The 16,948-nt window shown below is 44.2% G+C and overlaps 1 protein-coding gene across 1 annotated transcript; it reads left to right on the top strand.

Annotated features, from left to right (window-relative positions):
- Positions 1–263: 263 nt before the first annotated feature.
- On the top strand, positions 264–1,706 carry LOC128591411 (zinc finger protein 296-like). Its single transcript, XM_053598849.1, has one exon. It carries the CDS (start codon positions 264–266, stop codon positions 1,704–1,706), a length of 1,443 nt encoding a protein of 480 aa, XP_053454824.1.
- Positions 1,707–16,948: the final 15,242 nt, after the last annotated feature.

Raw genomic sequence — 16,948 nt, 5'->3', positions numbered from 1 at the left:
GCAGAACACACCACCTAGACTGTGCATGGCTGCCGGCCGAGCGAGCCCCAGAGGGCAGCTCTGTCATCCTCTCTACAGGCCCCGCCCCATCCCCTCTCTATAGGCTCCGCCCCTGGTGGGCGGAGCTACGGACCCGGTCAGGACGTATAAGAGTTCGTGGCGGGTCGCTGCTGTCACTCATCTGAGCGCCTCAGGTGAAGCTTGCACCATCCGCGCGTTCTCCTCACGCCAGCCAGCCTGCCCAATCGCTCGGCCAGCGACTAATGTCCCGCCGGAAGGTCGGCAGCACACCCCGCCGAGTAGACCTGGAGCCCGCTGCCAACCCAGACGACGAGATGGAGATGCCAGACCTCATCATCGAAGTGAAGCCAGATCCAGACGAGAGGCCCCTACAGGCCCCATGGCCGGAGCCCTTTACTCCCCAGGGAATGTCGGCGCCTGAGTGGTTCGGGGGCAAGACCCGCAGCTCCCCTGACCCCATGCCCTCTGGGGCCGCCCTCCTCGCTCTCAGCGCGCAGAACCCACGTGCCTGGTGGACGCCGCAGTCTCCTAACCCTCTCGACTGCCCCCCAGATCTGGTGACCTGCGGCCGCTGCCTGCAGACGTTCCCGTTGGAGGCCATGACTGCTTTCAAGAACCACAAGAAGCTGGGCTGTCAGCTCTTCAGAGGCCCCAGCCCTTGTCAGGGCTCAGAACGTGAGGACATGAAAGCTTTGAGCTGCCTCCGCTGCGGCAGACAGTTCACAAGCGCCTGGAAACTTCTGCGCCATGTGCAGTGGGACCATGGACTGTCCATCTACCAGACGCAATCAGAGGCCCCAGAGGCCGCACTGCTGGGCCTGGCTGAGGTGGCTGCGGCTATGTCAGCAGTGGTGGGGCCAGAAGCTGAGGCCAAGAGCCCCCAGGTGAAGCGCGTCACCCGGCGGAGCCCCACCTGCCCCGTGTGCAAGAAGACCCTCAGTTCCTTCAGCAACCTCAAGGTGCACATACGCTCTCACACCGGCGAGCGGCCCTACGCCTGTGACCAGTGTCCGTATGCCTGTGCCCAAAGCAGCAAACTCAACCGCCACAAGAAGACCCACCGGCGGCCGCTTCCCCAGAGCCCCTGCATGGTTGGCACCAGCCAGGAACAGGCTTCTGCACCCTCTCCGGAGCCAGCCGCCCATATCGCTGCTGGAGCCAGTACCCTCCCCTGTAGCTGTGGTGAGGGGGCTGGAGCCTCCGCTACTGCGGGCATCCAGGAACTTGGGGCTCCCGACAGCAGTGGGGCTCAAGCAGGCCCTGATGGGGACAGCTGGGGAGCCATCATCAAGGAAGAGAGAATTGACCCTGCAAACAGTCAGAAGACGTCACCCAAAAAGACACCTGCGTCAGTGGGTAAGTGGCGTGGGCCCGGGGGCAGCTGCGAGTTCTGCGGGAAGTGGTTCGCCAAGAGCATCAACTTGACAGTGCACCGGCGCTCCCACACTGGTGAGCGGCCCTATGCCTGTGAGCTCTGCTCCTATGCCTGTGCCCAGAGCAGCAAGCTCAACCGCCACCGCCGCATGCATGGCCCAGGGCCGGACGGCGCCCGCTTTGAGTGTCCCCACTGCTATGTGCCCTTTGCCCTTCGTGTCACCCTGGACAAACACCTGTGGCAGAAGCACCCTGAGCTGTGGGGAAGGCCTGAGAGCAGGGATGCCCTCTCTGTAGTCCCTGGTACATGACTGTTTTGACCACCCTTCTGCAAGTAAATTGTCCTTGTTTACAAAAAACAAACAAACAAAAAAAGTAGCATTGCTAGTACCCTAGGAGCCTCCTTATGCCACCGCCCAGTCTTACTCAACCAATCCCTTGCAAGGGTGATCAAAGACTAGAGTTTTATACAATCCTCAAGACGTGGAATGCCCATTAACTCAGGAATGGGTTAACAAATTGTGGTATATGCATACATGGAATACTATTCAGCCATTAAAAAAAGACGGTGACTTCATCTTTTGTAATATCCTGGATGGAGCTGAAACACATTCTTCTTAGTAAAGTATCACAAGAATGGAAAAGCAATTATCCAATGTACTCAAAACTAAACTGAAGCCAGCAGACAATCTAATGCATGCCCACGGAGGCGAAAAGCTCATTTCAATTCAAGTTATGGGGAGGGGTTATAGGGAGGAGGAGAGGTTGGGGGTGCTCTTACTGAATGGGCATGAGGTCAGGGTGTTTGGCACACTTTTTATGTATGGGCCATAACCACAAGAGGGACCCTACCTAACAAAATCAAATATTTTGACTTGGTTGTTTGTACGTTCACATTAACCTGAAATATATTTACTTTTCAAAGACAACAAGATTAGAGTTTTATGTCCAATGCTACCTCTTTCATGAAACATTCCAGCATCACAGTGTGTATTTTATTTGGTAACAATGACTCCTTGACTAATCTTCTCTCTCTTCTTGATTTCTTCTTTTTATTCTCAGGGCATGGGATGCCATCCTTAGATTTCCAGTGGAAATCAGTGGAGAACAATCCAGTGAGCAAAGACAAAGAATTAAATGTCAGGGCTGGAAGAGACTGTAAAGATGGATTGTCTTGTTCAGATATGATTTCCTTCAGTTTAGAGTCCAGAGTGCAGGTCTATATCTCTTTATGCTATATACTGCAGCGCCTCTATAATACCCTTCCAACATGTATATCTAACAAGGAGTAGAAAAACCAACTACAATAATTCATGTCAAGCTGGGACATTTCATCCTATGAAAAGAAAGCAGACCACCCCTGCTTTCTCAATGGAATCAAACCCTTTTCTGATATGAGTCTCTTTAAAACATTTTTACCATATCAGAACAGTTTGAGCCCAGTTTGACAGAATTTATCTTCCTCGTTCATTCATTCTTTCTCTCATTTACTCAAACCTCATTCCTTTACCAAATATACAAAGTCTGACAATTAAGTTTGTGGAAATTGCCACTATGCACTCACATAGGCAGTACTGCAGAAATAACTAGGTAAGGTTTCACAACCGTGGTATATCAGTGTCTCAGAGCTGGTTCGCGTTGATGCGTGACAGTGTCTTTCTGAGTGGTGTTCTTTATTATTGTCCAGGGCTTTGTGTGCCATATGATGACAGCTTTGTTGGCCTCTAGAAAAAGAGTTCCAAAATTGCTCTGAAGGGTGGACTAGGTGCTAGCATCAGTGCATAGCTTCCCAGAGAGAGTACTTCGAAGGTGACTGCAGCAATATTCAGCAATGAGGTGTGTAGCACTTTTTCTAGGATGAGTTGGCAAACTTAATTGTCAGACAGCCGTATATCTCAAGCATCTATTATGTGGTATGTATACATGTTGAATAAACAACAGCAGGGACTAAAAAAGACAAAAATCCTTGCTCTCCTACAGCTGACATTCTAATGAGGGGACAGTCAAGAAATAAGACAAGAAAATATGTTGTGCATTAGGTGATGATTGGTGTTATGCAAAAAACAAAGTGAAGACGTGAATGCTGGGGGTTCAGGAGAGGTGAAGTAAGTGAAGTAAGCTCACTTTGAAATAAGTGAGCAAAGGTCTCACTGAGGTGACATGTAATTCATTTCCTGGAAAAGATAAAGGAGTAAACCATGCAGGTATCTTAAGGAAAAGCATCCTAGGCAGAGGGAACAGCAAATGCAAAGGTCCTGAGATGACACTATGCTTAGTATATTCTAGGCCCAGCCAAAGAGGCCAGAGTGGCTGCAGCAGAGGCGGGTAGATGGTAGTAGGAGAGGTAGGCAGAGCGGTGACAGGGAGCCAGATTGTACAAAGCCTTGCATGCTACCTTAAGACTTATTCTTCCCCTCTAAGAACAATGGGGAAACACTGAAGGTTTGGTCCAAGCAATACCGTGATATGGCTAATGAATAAATAGATCACTTCAGTAGCTTCGGTGAAACTAGTCTATAGGGACGTGAAGTAGAGACAGGGATTCTGGTTAACAGGCTATTACAATAAGTTGGAGGAAGAATCTTGGGCCCAGTGTGGTAAAAGTGAATGTGGTAAGTAGTGCTTGGATATGCAATACATTTCAAAGCTAGGTCAAGAGAATTTATAAATGAGTAAATATAAGTGTGGTGGCTTTTTAAAAACTCACCTGCAAACCCTTTGCTATGTCCGTCTTCTTACAGGTCTAGGTCTCCCCTCCTTGAATACAGGTTGGCTTATGACTGCATCGACCAATGGAATAGTAGAAATGATATTAGGTGACCTCTGAAGCTAGGTCATAAAGGCCATTCCTTTTCTTCTTTGTCTTTGGAATGCCTGCCTCCTTCTCAGAACCCCGATTCCATTCTCTAAGAAATCCATACAACATGGACAAGGTCAAGGTACAGGTACTCCAATTGTCAGTCCAGCCTTTGTGTGAGTCTGGCCTAGGAACCAAGCATGGGAGTGAACACACTTCCACATGATTCCAGCCCTGAGCCATTCACGTCATCTTAGCTAAGGCCTCAGACATCACAGGGAAGAGATAAGTATGTCCATTATGCCCTTCTGAATTCAGCATCCACAGAATCTGAGCATAAAAAAGTGTTTATTTAAGTCACTAAGTTTAGCATGTTTATTACACAGCAATAAGTAACCAAAATACAAACTCACAGAGTCTCCTTAGCAAATCACACCTGATCACATTGTTATATTAAACTATTGGGCAGCTGCCAAAAGTATAGGGATAGCAATTATACCATCACTATACATATGTAAGTGCATCAGGAATGGAAAGCGACCCTGATTCATTACCTACCACTTACCAATAATAAAACCTCTGCTAACTACTCAAAAAAACCGATTGAACAGATGCACTCAGCAATCTAGTTCTTCCCTTTATTAGCCTTAATTATAATCATTTTGCTTTTATTGGCTTTGTTTTTATTAATATCCCCTCAAACCAAAAACAAGAAAAGAACAAATGCTTTCATACATGGGCAACCTTTCACAGACTCAATGTGACAAGTTAGGTGTATTTCAAGCACAACCTTATCCGTGTGTATTCAGCATCTGTGCCAGAAATTGGAAGAAACCAAAGATTCCCACATCAGTGTGAAGAGCAGGAATTCATGTGTGGACTCTACATTGTCTACCAGACTGTGTAACAGCTGGGGGTCATGATCTTGGCTTTGACCAAAAGAGTAGTGGCAGTGATATTAGTTGACCTCTGAGGCTAAGTCACAAATGTCATTCATTTCCTTACTCTGCTGTGGAAGCATTCCACTTACCCACTTCTCTATTTCCTCATGCTTAAAGAAAATAAAAATCTACTAAGCAATGGTAATCAGCATCGTCTTATGTTATCAGGACCTAAAAGAAGACCCAGGTAATAATTCTACAAGACATGCTATTAGAATAGATTGGTTCTCTTTTTCCAGACCTTTTAGTTTGGTGGTATCAAGAGCTGCATTTTGAGTTATCTGTCCATCTATCCATCCAACAAATACTTGGACCAAGAAAAGACTCCTTGCTAGAGTCTTAGTTGACCAAAGGCAAAAAATACAAAGATGAAGAAGACAGGGCAAGAGTCATTTTTCAAGGCTCAGCCCAAATAGCACACTCTCATGTCAAGTAGCAACTGTGCTAGGTGTTCACTCAACCCATTTCATTTCATCCTGTACTCTCAGGAAATCTCACTTCCCAACTTTCTGGACAGTTAAATTTGGGTTGTGTGACTGAGTTTTGGTCAATGGAAAATCCAGCAAATGTCATGTCTGCATGTCCAGCCTGCCCACAAACTCTCTGGGCAGCTCTCTGTACCCTCTTTTCATTCTTTGGTGACCTTAGAAGCTATGTGTTGAAAGTGGTGAGCTCATATAACGGAAGGCACCTGGGTCCCTCAATAACCCTGTGGAGCAGAGCCACACTTCTGGCCACAATGAACTGTGGGAGGATCAAACAATTCACTTTTTATAATGTGAAGCCTCTGGGATCAAGTTCATTAAATTATTTACCTCCCCTCCACACCTTTCCCAGGCCTAATACAAAAATTTCTTTACATGCTACAATATTCAGGGTTTCAAGGTCTACTCAGGAGACAGAAATCATGCCCATTTTTCTTTCCATTAATAATTGTGGTAAAATATGCATAACATATAAATGGTCACCATCGTAACCATTTTTAAACATACAGTTCAGTAATATTAAGTATATTCACATTGTTGTACAATCTATAGAACTTTTTCAATTACAAAACTAAATTAATATACCTATTAAACAACAACCTCCCATTTCCTTGGCCTCTGGAAACCACCGTTCTAATTTCTATCTGAATGAGTTTGACTACCGTAGATACCTCATATAAGTGGAATCATGCAGCATTCGATTTTTTTGTGACTGGCTAATTTCATAGCACGGAGTCCTAAGGGTCATCAATGTTATAACATGCGTCAAAATTTCCTCCTAAAAAAGGCCAAATAATATTCCATGGTAGGTGTATACCACATTTGTTTGTGTATCCATCCATCCATGAGACACTTGGGTTCTCCCACCTCTTGCTTATTGTGAATAGTGTTGCTGTAAATGTGGCTGCACAAATATCTCTTTGACACTCTGCTTTTCATTCTTTTGAATATACACCCAAACTGGAAGTACCAGATCATATGGTAATTCTGTTTTTAATTTTTTGATAAACAACTGTTTTACATTCCCACCAACAGTGCAAAAGGTTCCAGTTTCTCCACATCCTTGCCAACATCACACCGGTTTTTTTTTGAAGAGAGAATTTAATAAAAGAATTTTGAACCAGGTAATTGAAAGAGCAAAAAGGGAACACTAAGATTTCAAAGACATAGCAGCTGCAGGCACTATCCCTAGGGCTGAGGGAACAAAGTGAGGCTGAGTCTCAGAGCTCCGAGGAAGGGGCATGGGCTGGCACTGAGGGCAGTTCTGTAATGTTGAAGGGACCACAAATTGCTGCGACAGGAGTGAACTGCTGTTGTCAAAGTGTTGGTGCCAATGTGAAGAAGCCTTGCTCGGGCAACACTCGCAGGAACAGAAAGCAATTTGATTAAATATGTCTCTTTCCTTTTCAGACCCTGCAGACTGCTTTCTAACGTCTATTGGCAGAGCTTAATAGTTAGCAGGTGGAAAAGCAGAAATCAAGTTTGCCTCAGCATCAGAAAGCTGAGTGTGAAGGGGCAGGTCTAGAGCTGAGAGGCAATAAATTCATAACTGGTTCACCATGCCAGGGAGCACCTGTCTCTGCACAGCACTCTCAGCCTTTGCCTGCTTTCTGTTGCGGCACCTATCATTTCCTGCCATTTGAAGTTCTTTGCTTATGCCTTAACTCTGACGCAAATGTAAATTCCTTTAAGAGCAAGATCAGGGGATTCATCGCTGTGTACCTTCTGATGGCCCCCAAAGCCTAGCACAAAATGACAAAACATGTATGTTGTTGGTATGTAATGATTTTGCCAAATGAATGAATTTGAACCCAAATGAGCAAAATGGTTTTGTATATGAGGAAGCAGGAAGTGAGCACAGAGGAAGCCCAATCATATTAAAAGTTGCTGCAACTTTGTGGATTGAGTAGAATTTAGTCTTAAGAGATACTTGAAAATGCTTGTGAAAAGCAGGGGCACATCAACTCTGTGAAGATGATGTGAGATTTAACCCAGAGGTGCAAGGGAAGCCTGCAGTTATCTTGGTATTGGCTATTCAACTCTGGCAAGGGGAGAGAGGAAGAGGGGCATTAGAGGACCTCTCCCAGGTCCCTCACAGGCTTTGCAGGGAGGACTGGTCTTCCCAGAGTGTCTTCATTCTCTACTCAAAATACTCCACACCAGTTCTGAGACTTAAGGAGTAAGATCTGTCAGGCACCTTGGAGAGTTGATGGCTTAGGTATTACTTCTGCATAACAAATTATTCCCAGATGTAGTGGCTATTTAATTATGGTCATGGGTTCTGTGGGTCAGGAATATAGAAAGAACACAGTGCAAACGATTTTGCTGGAGGAAGTCTAGAGTCTCAGCTGGCACTTGATGGGTGGAGGAGAATTAGTGGATGAGAGCCAGAGCAAACTGGGGGCATCTTTACTGACATGTGTGACCATTGATGCTAACTGTCTGCTAGGCCCACTGCTGGGGCTATTGACTGAAGTATCTAGTTGTGGCCTCTGTACATGGTCTGGGCTTCCTCCCAACATGGCTGCCTCAAGGAAGTCATGCTTCTCACATGTGGGGCAGAACTCCACAGCCAGTGTCTCCGTAGGTAAGTTGGAGCTTTTATGTCTTAGCCACAGAAGTCACGCAGTGCTGCTTCTCCCTCATTCTGTTGGCTACTGTTGAATCACAGGCTTTCCGTATTTAAGGATAGGGCTTAATGGATACACATATCATCAACTAAAGAAAGCATGTGAGATGGGAAGCATTGTTATGGGCATCTTTGGAAAGCACAACCCACTATGGCTGTTAAATCCACTCTCCATAGTTTCCAGGTGAGGATGCTGAGGTCCACACAACTTGGGAAACAGCTTCCAAAGGTCTTTATGGGTTACCTTCACAAAGTACCACAATCTGTGTGATTTAAAACAATAGAATTGTGTTGTCTCATAGTTCTGGAGGCTAGACATCCAAAAGGCTCAATCAGTGACTCAGGGGAGAAATCTTTCCTCACCTCTTGTGGCAGTTCCCAGAGATCCTTGGAGTCGCTTATAGGTGCACCACTTCATCTAGAGTTTCCCCCGTGTGTCTTCACATCATCTCACCCCTGTGTCTGTCTCCGTGTCTGCATTCTCCCTTTTTGTAAAGGTATCAGTCATGTAGGATCAAGGTCTTGATTACCTCTGCAAGGCCCTATTTCCAAATAAAGTCACATGCTGAGGTACTGGGGCTTTGGACTTTGATCTATCTTCTTTTGGGGAAGGCTCCCTTTAATCCATAACACCATCCTTTATGAAACCTATGGAACAAGGAGAGTCATCCTGGATAAGGCTGAGAACCACAAGCAGCAGCTACACTGAGCAAATTTCTCTGCCAAGTAAACTGGGACTGAGGCTCGGAAGATGTTTTAAAGAGAAAAAGAGATTGTTTGCACACACTGGCTTTATTTTGCTAAAATATTGATGACTGGGCTGAAATGAATGCTGGGCAGTGGATGCCATTAGGGTCCAAGTGATTCCAGTGAGAGATCAAATACTGGAGCCAACTTCCTGTCTCTTAATGGCTAACGGGTAAAGATCACACTGCAAAGGCAGTTCAGGCTGAGGAGAGCCAGGCTGGCTGATATGCACTCCGCTGACAAGCATCGCAGACTGGTGGAGAAGGTGGGAGAAGCTATTCCCTTGCCCCCATCTTTGAATTTTGAAAGATAGCTTTTTTTTCTCATCAAAACAGTGATGTGTCATCAGAGAAATGCAAATCAAAACCATTCTGAGATATCACCTAACTCCAGTAAGAGAGCCTACATCACAAAGTCCCCAAACTGCAGATGCTGGCATAAATGTGGAGAGAAGAGAAAACTTCCACACTGCTGGTAGGACTGCAAACTAATACAACCTTTATGGAAAGAAGTATGGAGAATTCTCAAAAACCTAAAACTTGCCCTTCCATTTGATCCCACAATCCCATTACTAGGTATCTACCCAAAAGAACAATCATTTTACCCCAAAGACCAGAATGTATAAAGCAGCTCAATTCACAATTACCAAGTCATGGGAGCAACCCAAACGCCCATCAACCCATGAATGGGTTAACAATTTGTGGTATATGTATACCATGGAATACTCTTTAGCCACAAAACAGAAGGAGACTTTATAGCTGTTATATTTACCTGGATGGAATTGGAACACATTCTTCTTAGTTAAGTATCTCAAGAATGGAAAAAAATGTATCCAATGTTCTCAATACTAATATGAAACCAATATATAAACACACATTCATATGAATGATAAAAAACAAATACAGTCTAGCAAGAGGAAGGAGTGAGAAGGGAGAGGGGAGGGGAACGGGGGAGGGTGGTTGGTGGGAGGAGGGAGAGCATTTGGTAGGATCTCACCTAATGTGCTCAATTCCAGGGCATTCAGCACACACACACACACTCCCCCCCAGGGTGAAGGGCTCTCTTACAACTTGAACTTTACCTTGGAAGTGAGAACAATGTAGCCTAAAAATTTGTTTCCTCATATTAATTTGAAATAAAAAACAGCAATGTGAAACATATTATACAGCAAATGTAATAGGGCCTGTGGAATCTTAAACAAAGCTGAAAGGAGCCCAGGATTTGAGGAAAACTATATTTTACTTTATATACTGGTGTCCTTTCCTTCAGAATTTGGAGGACTATGAAGAAATTTGTATTACTCACCAATAACAACATTAGAAAAGAAAACAAGAATCGTTGCTCCACACTGTGCTAAGCGATTTGTATTAATACACACTAGGGTAGCTTTGCCGCAGGGTTTCCTCAGGCACCACCTCTCATAGAGGTTTTACTGCTTAAAACTGCATTCAGTTTTTATGCTCACATAATTAACTTTACCAAATAAATTTGCAAAAGGGAGACATGTTTTTAACAGTTTAAATCTTTCTTTATTGATAAAACTGCATTCTTTTTTTTTTTTTTTTTTTTGAGTCTGACCTGCTGGAGCTGCTTTTCTGGCCACAGGTGGAGCTGAAAGTGCCTGGGAATTGACATTTCCCTGGGACAGCCTTCACCTAAAGACTCACAGGTGTGGGAACATAAGCACCTGTAGGGGGATAAACACCCATGGCTCCCTCCTTCCTTCTCTTTGTTGTCATCTTCTCTCTTCTCCAGAGAGAGAAGTTACTCTGCATGAGACGTGGCTTGATATCTTCACTTCACTTGGCCTCATATCCATGCCTGTCTTAATTTTCCACTTCTCTACTGTTTTTATATCCTAATGAATAATTTTCACATATTCTGATTTTAGGATTGGCTGGGGTGGGGCAACCTGAGACACTGTTTTATCTAACCTTTACAACAATCCCTATGAGGTAGGCAGGATCAACTCCATTTCACAAACATGGCAACTCTGGCTTTCAGTGGGCCTTCCCCAGATCACATAAATTAGTAGTTCTCTTGACTTTCAAAGGCATCTTCTCTCTGCTTTAGTATATTGCCTCAAGGACACAACTTGTCTTGTTTCCCTTTCCAGCTCTTAATTGCCTTGGGCTTTCCCAAATTCCTTAAGAAGCCTTGGTGTTCTGGGTGGCGCCTGTGGCTTACTGAGTAGGGCGCCAGCCCCATATACTGAGGGTGGCAGGTTCAAACCTGGCCCCGGCCAAAATGCAACAACAACAACAACAACAACAAAAAAGAAGTCTTGGTGTTCTTATTATTTCCTCTTGTTGGACTGGCCAACCCTGGTTTTCACCAGAACAGTGAATGCAACAGAAATGATTTCCATGCCCCACTCTTAATGTAGGGGATTAAAAATGGCCCCCAATTCTTTGACATTCCTTCCACTGAAGGCTAGGCTCTATTTACCCTCCCCTTGAATCTGGGCGGGCTCATGACAGTTGTAACAACTACATTACAGCCAATGTGATCTGGGATTAGCTTTTAAAAGGACTGGAAATTCTGTATTAGTCTTTTGGAACTCTGAGCTTCCATGTGAGAAGAGACTGCCAGGCTATCAGGAAGCCCAGAGCTTGCCGACGGAGAGGTCATGTGGAGACAGAGATGCCCAGGCAGCCACTAGCCTTTTGAATGATCCCAGCTGAGGCTTCAGACATCAGGGAATAGAGATGAGTCACTCCTGCCAAGCTTTGCCTGAATTCCTAACCCATACACTCCATAATCTTAAAAAATGGTGGCATTTTGCCATACAAGTTTAGAGTAGTTTTATTTGCATCAACAGATAACTGCAACACTCAGATACATCTGATGGTGCAGAAAGCATCTGGATTAGCAAATAGCAACCACCTCTTGACATGCCCCACGGTGCAATTCCACATGCTCCTCAAACTTCCTCACTCTGGTCTTGAAGGTGGGAACAGATGAACTCTTTCTGAGCAACATCCTATCATAACCACATTCAACTTTTAATATGACACTTGATCCAAGATGGAAGTGGGAGTTGCCATTTGGGAGCAACTAGCCCTGGGTCAAATGAATGGCTTGGGAATCAATTTCCTCCCAGCATGGCTAAGTTTTGTTTTTTGGTTTTTACTATAAATTATTTTTAGCTGCTATATGAAGCCCTAACACTCTGAGGTGTAATGAAATAGCATGTTCTTGTTTACAGGAAAGGCATTACTTAACATTTGGTTCTGTCTTAACTTCGCCATCCTGTCACCTTGAGCCAGTCACAAATTCTCTGAGCTTCATTTTTCTTTGCCTCTAAGATGAGATAGTTAACTTGTGAAGCATTTTGTGGCTTCCCTAGGAGAATGATTTGTTCCTAGGGTTGACATCTGTGGCACTTTGTATACACCCATATTATAAATCACATCACACGTATTATGTACAGCACTAGTGCCATGGGAGAAAGTACCGTGTAGGCTGCAGGCTTCAGGATCATACAGACCTGGATTTCGCCATTTACTAATTGTGTGAACTTAGACAAGTATTTACCCCTCAAATTCACGTTTTCATGTGAAATGAAGATTGTCATACCTACCTCATACAATTGTATTGAGGATCAAAGAAGTAATGAAGGAAAGCATCCCATAATTGCTGCTTATATTGACCTTCATCTTGTCCTTACATTGACCTTGACATTGTCATTCAGCACTTCTTGAATTTGGACTGGGGAGTGATAGATCAAACATTGTGTTGGCACCAAATGAGGTTACGGAGCCAAAGATGAAAGATTATTCCAAGGCGTGAGATGAAAGGAAAATGGAGGCCTGGTTTGTACAATTAAAATAGCTTTATTCCATTTGGGTGCATGTGGGGTAGGATTTCTAACCAGGAAGAAATCCACACGTAGGTAATGGCAAACTGGGGTTTTAAAGGTCAGGAAGGTGAGGGAGGAGCAGTAGGGGCGTGTAAGCATCTCAGGAGTAGCTGTGTTACCCCACCCAGGAGAATGTGAGAGGGTTCATGGGACGAATGCAGGGAAGGAATGTTTTGGAGTATGAGAAATGCCTGGATATAAGGGATCTCTGACCATTTGCCTAATTTTTGACAATAATTATTGAGATAAGTGAAATTGAGAGATCGAACGGGCCATGTTGACTTCACTTTAAGCCACTGTCAAGTTTGTACGTAGGCTAAGCAGTATTACAGAAAAAAATGAGACATTTTGGTTTGAGGCCAGGATAGAACTTTAAAGACTTGAGATTAGTCAAAAGGCAGTTTAGAGGTGAAGAAGGGGGAATGTGTGACTCTGGAGGTAAAAGGCAGCTTAGAGGCGAACAAGGGGAAATCTATGACTAAGCATGCCCATATCGAAAACCGGAAGGGAAGAAAAGAAATGAGACTAAAGGGAGAATGGAGGAGGAAGAAGAAAGTCAGACCAGCCGGGAAAAATGGTGATCCTCTTCCAGCGCCTCTGGGAGAGCCCTGGATGGTGAGCTTGACTCACGGAACTACCGAAAATGGTCCAGCCCACAGAGGATAATGGATGAGCCTGGCTCAGGGAGGCTGGCGTCAGGAGATTATCTGGACTCTCCATGTAGGACTTTGGTCAAAAGAGAGCCTGGCCTTTGCATGTGACCTTAACCAGCCAGAGGGGTGTAGGCCCACAGTAGGGCACCAGAGGGGTGAGGTTTGGGAATCTACAAGAGCACATCCCCAAACATGAGGCACTGGGCACAGGCGAGCCTGGCTTGCTGGGGTGGCCGGCGCTGAGGTCTGGGAAGCAAGGCCTCCATGTGTGAAACCAGCTGGGGAAAAAAATGGAGTAGTAGGAAGTAAGAGATGTGGAGATGGAGGGAGAGGGAAAGAGAAAGAGGAAGTTAAGAGTAGAGGATGGAAAGAGAAGCTAAAAAAGGTTTAGAAAAGGAGTTCTAGATGGAGCTCACCTCACCAATAAGTAGATGAATTTCGGGCAGGGGTGGAGGGCTCCCTCCTTTCCCTTCCTCTCGTGGGAGCACAAGTCTGTCTGGTTGGATCCAAGGCAGTGTTTTGGCCCCACCAAGGGGCTTCTCCCCATCCTGGGTTTGGCACCAAAATGAGAGGTCAAAGACAGAAAATAAAAGATTATTTCAAGAAGTGAGAAGAAAGGAAAACAGGGCTCCAGGCTCTGTGTGGGCAACCATAGCCTTTATTCCACCACGGTGAGGGCGAGCTGAGTTGGAGAAAGAAGTCAGCTCATGGGGTGGTGCCTGGGGCTCAAAGGAGTAGGGCGCCAGCCCCATATGCCAGAGGTGGCGGGTTCAAACTCAGCCACAGCCAAAAACTGCAAAAAAAAAAAGCAGCTCATGGGTAAAGATGGAGGGGGATTTTAAAGGTCAGTAAGGTGGGGGTCAGGGCATTCCCTTTCCTGCGTTGGACATCCCTTGGATGAATGGGAGTCGGCCCATTTACTTTTCCCAGGTGGCACATCCCGTGGGAGAGGGTAGGGGGTTGACCTTTCTTAGGTGGGACATCGGGTGGGAGAAGGTAGAAGGTTGATTCTTTTAGGTGGGTCCACCCTATTTGGGAGGGGTTTGATCCTATCAGGGAGTAGTGTGAAAATACAATTTATAAAACATCTGCTATGTACACACTACATAGTCTGTTACTTCTTTCTTTCAGCAACTCTATTTTATGAAGAAAAAGAGAAGTTAAAAACATTTAAGTCATTCTCCTAGGCTACCACAGGTAATGGGTGATAATTTCAGGACTCAAACTCCAATTTTCTACCTGAAAGCTCATGGTCTTTCCACTATACCATGACAGACATTTCTCAGAATTGGAGAGAGAGGTGTGTGTTAGTACAGAAACAAACAAAAGCGTGTCTGATCCTTGAGTTACACTGTCTATTGAATGGCCTCCCAACCACATCAGACACACAGAGGCCTCTGCTCCTGCTACAGATTTTCTGGAATAGGCACAACCATTCACTCCATAAAACCTGACTGAGCAGCCTCTGCATTCCCGGCACCATCCAAGAAAGATAAATCAGTCCTCAAGTTGGCTCTCAAGGAACTGCCCAGAAAAGCTTCCTTGACCTCTCTTTTAAGGGAATTATTAAAAATACATTTGTGTGACATTTTTTTTTATAGCAGCAGCAGAAAAGCAGTAAGTACAAAAGAAAATAAATTTCATTTTAGGTTTTTAATTCATAGCAGAGGATAATGTGCAGACACACAGATGGCTATCCTTTGTGGAACAATAGTAGGGTAAAATTCCTAAAAATCGAGTGAGAAGTTGGTGACACATGCCTCTGGAAAACCCCAGACTGCTGACCCACATGTGCCTCTGCGGCATTTCTCCTCAGTCTTGTCCACAGGTAGGTCACAGTGTCCACGACCAGAACTCAGCAGACATCGGCCTGCAGGTGCTGTAAGGCCCTTGGTTAAAAGATGTTAAATGTAAGTCTCTGCAAAGAACAGCACTTCAATGTCAGCAACTGGTACTGGCCCCAGATCATTTCCTATCTCACCGAGAAGGTTAAAAACATCACCAAAAAATACCTGCTGGCATCAGAAGCAATATGGGACTCTCCATCCTAAGTACATTCCCCCCACCCAAGCAGATCTTGTTGACTAGAAAGGAAACATTAAAGATGAGTGACTTCTGCCTTTAATTAAAATAATGCCAGAGCAAAAAAGGTCATAGGAATTCAATTTGTGTCTAGCTTTGGACATATCACTGCCTCTCTGCTTCCATTTTTCATGTCTGGCTTCTTATACTTACACATGTTAACACCTGGGGTAAGATTTAATTTTTAGCCAGAGCTAGTTGAGATTCTCAGAGGACAATTCATATCTTAGACCTTAGTGGGTACCTCCTTTTTCAAATGATTTGACAGGAACTTTTATAGAATTTATAAGAGGCATGAAGGGGGAAGCATCATATAAAACTTCCTATTTCTATGAGTTTGGCTCTTTCAGATACCTTGACTATGTGGAATCCTGCAGTATTTGTCCTCTGTGACTAGCTAATTTCACTTAGCACAATGCCCTTTAGGTTCCTCCGTGTTGTCACATTTTCTTTCTTTTTAAAAGGATGAATAATATTGCATAATATATATTTTATACACCAACCCCATGCACACATTTTATTTACCTACTCATCCATCAGTGGTTGTTTCTGTTGATGGTTATTACGAATACTGCTGCAGTTAACGTGGGAGTGCAGATTTCTCTGGGAGACCAATCACTATTTTTTAGATAATAAACATTTACATTTGCTTTATCACTATGGGAAGTACATCTCTGGGCGAGGAAAAACAGTACACACTCATATTATTCCTATTATTGTTGAGGTTATAATCATGGTGATTAAAAACTAAAATATAGTCTTTATGCTAACTGTAGGATAAAATAAAGGAAATATTATTCACGAGTTATATGTAAATACTATTTTCAAAACATTGAGAATCATAGCCCCATCAAGCTTCAATTTGAGCCAAAGAATAGTCTCCTATGTAGCAGCAGTTTTATAAAACAACAATGGAAGGTAACTGGTTCCAAAATAATTTTTATTAAAAAGAGACAAAAAGGGGCTCCAAGTTTTTCAGTATGGCTTTACAAGTACATTTGGTTTGTTTGAAAGGTCAGTTAATCTTGAAAGAATCCACGTCTATTTTCAGAATGGAATGTGGAGGTGGGGAGGGAGACGTAGAAGGATAAAAGAGCCTCGTTGCAGAAATTGTCCCATCAGATCCCCTAATAGCAATGAGCTCTGATTGGAGAAGGAGATGGGTGCACATGATCTATGACCAGGTGAGATGGATGGGAAAAGCCCACCTGTTGGTGAGGGGCCGCACTGGAGTTTGCGCTTGTCACATTGGAAAAGTTGCTTATGTATTGGTGACTCTTGATTCGGCTTCTAGTGAATGAAACATTCTTTTTTTGTTTTTAAAGAAATCTTTTAATGTTAAAAAATTTTAAGTTCT

Source organism: Nycticebus coucang, chromosome 8 (assembly GCF_027406575.1).
Source record: "Nycticebus coucang isolate mNycCou1 chromosome 8, mNycCou1.pri, whole genome shotgun sequence".
NCBI classification, from domain to species: Eukaryota; Metazoa; Chordata; class Mammalia; order Primates; family Lorisidae; genus Nycticebus; species Nycticebus coucang.
This window is presented reverse-complemented; position numbering and strand designations above follow the sequence as displayed.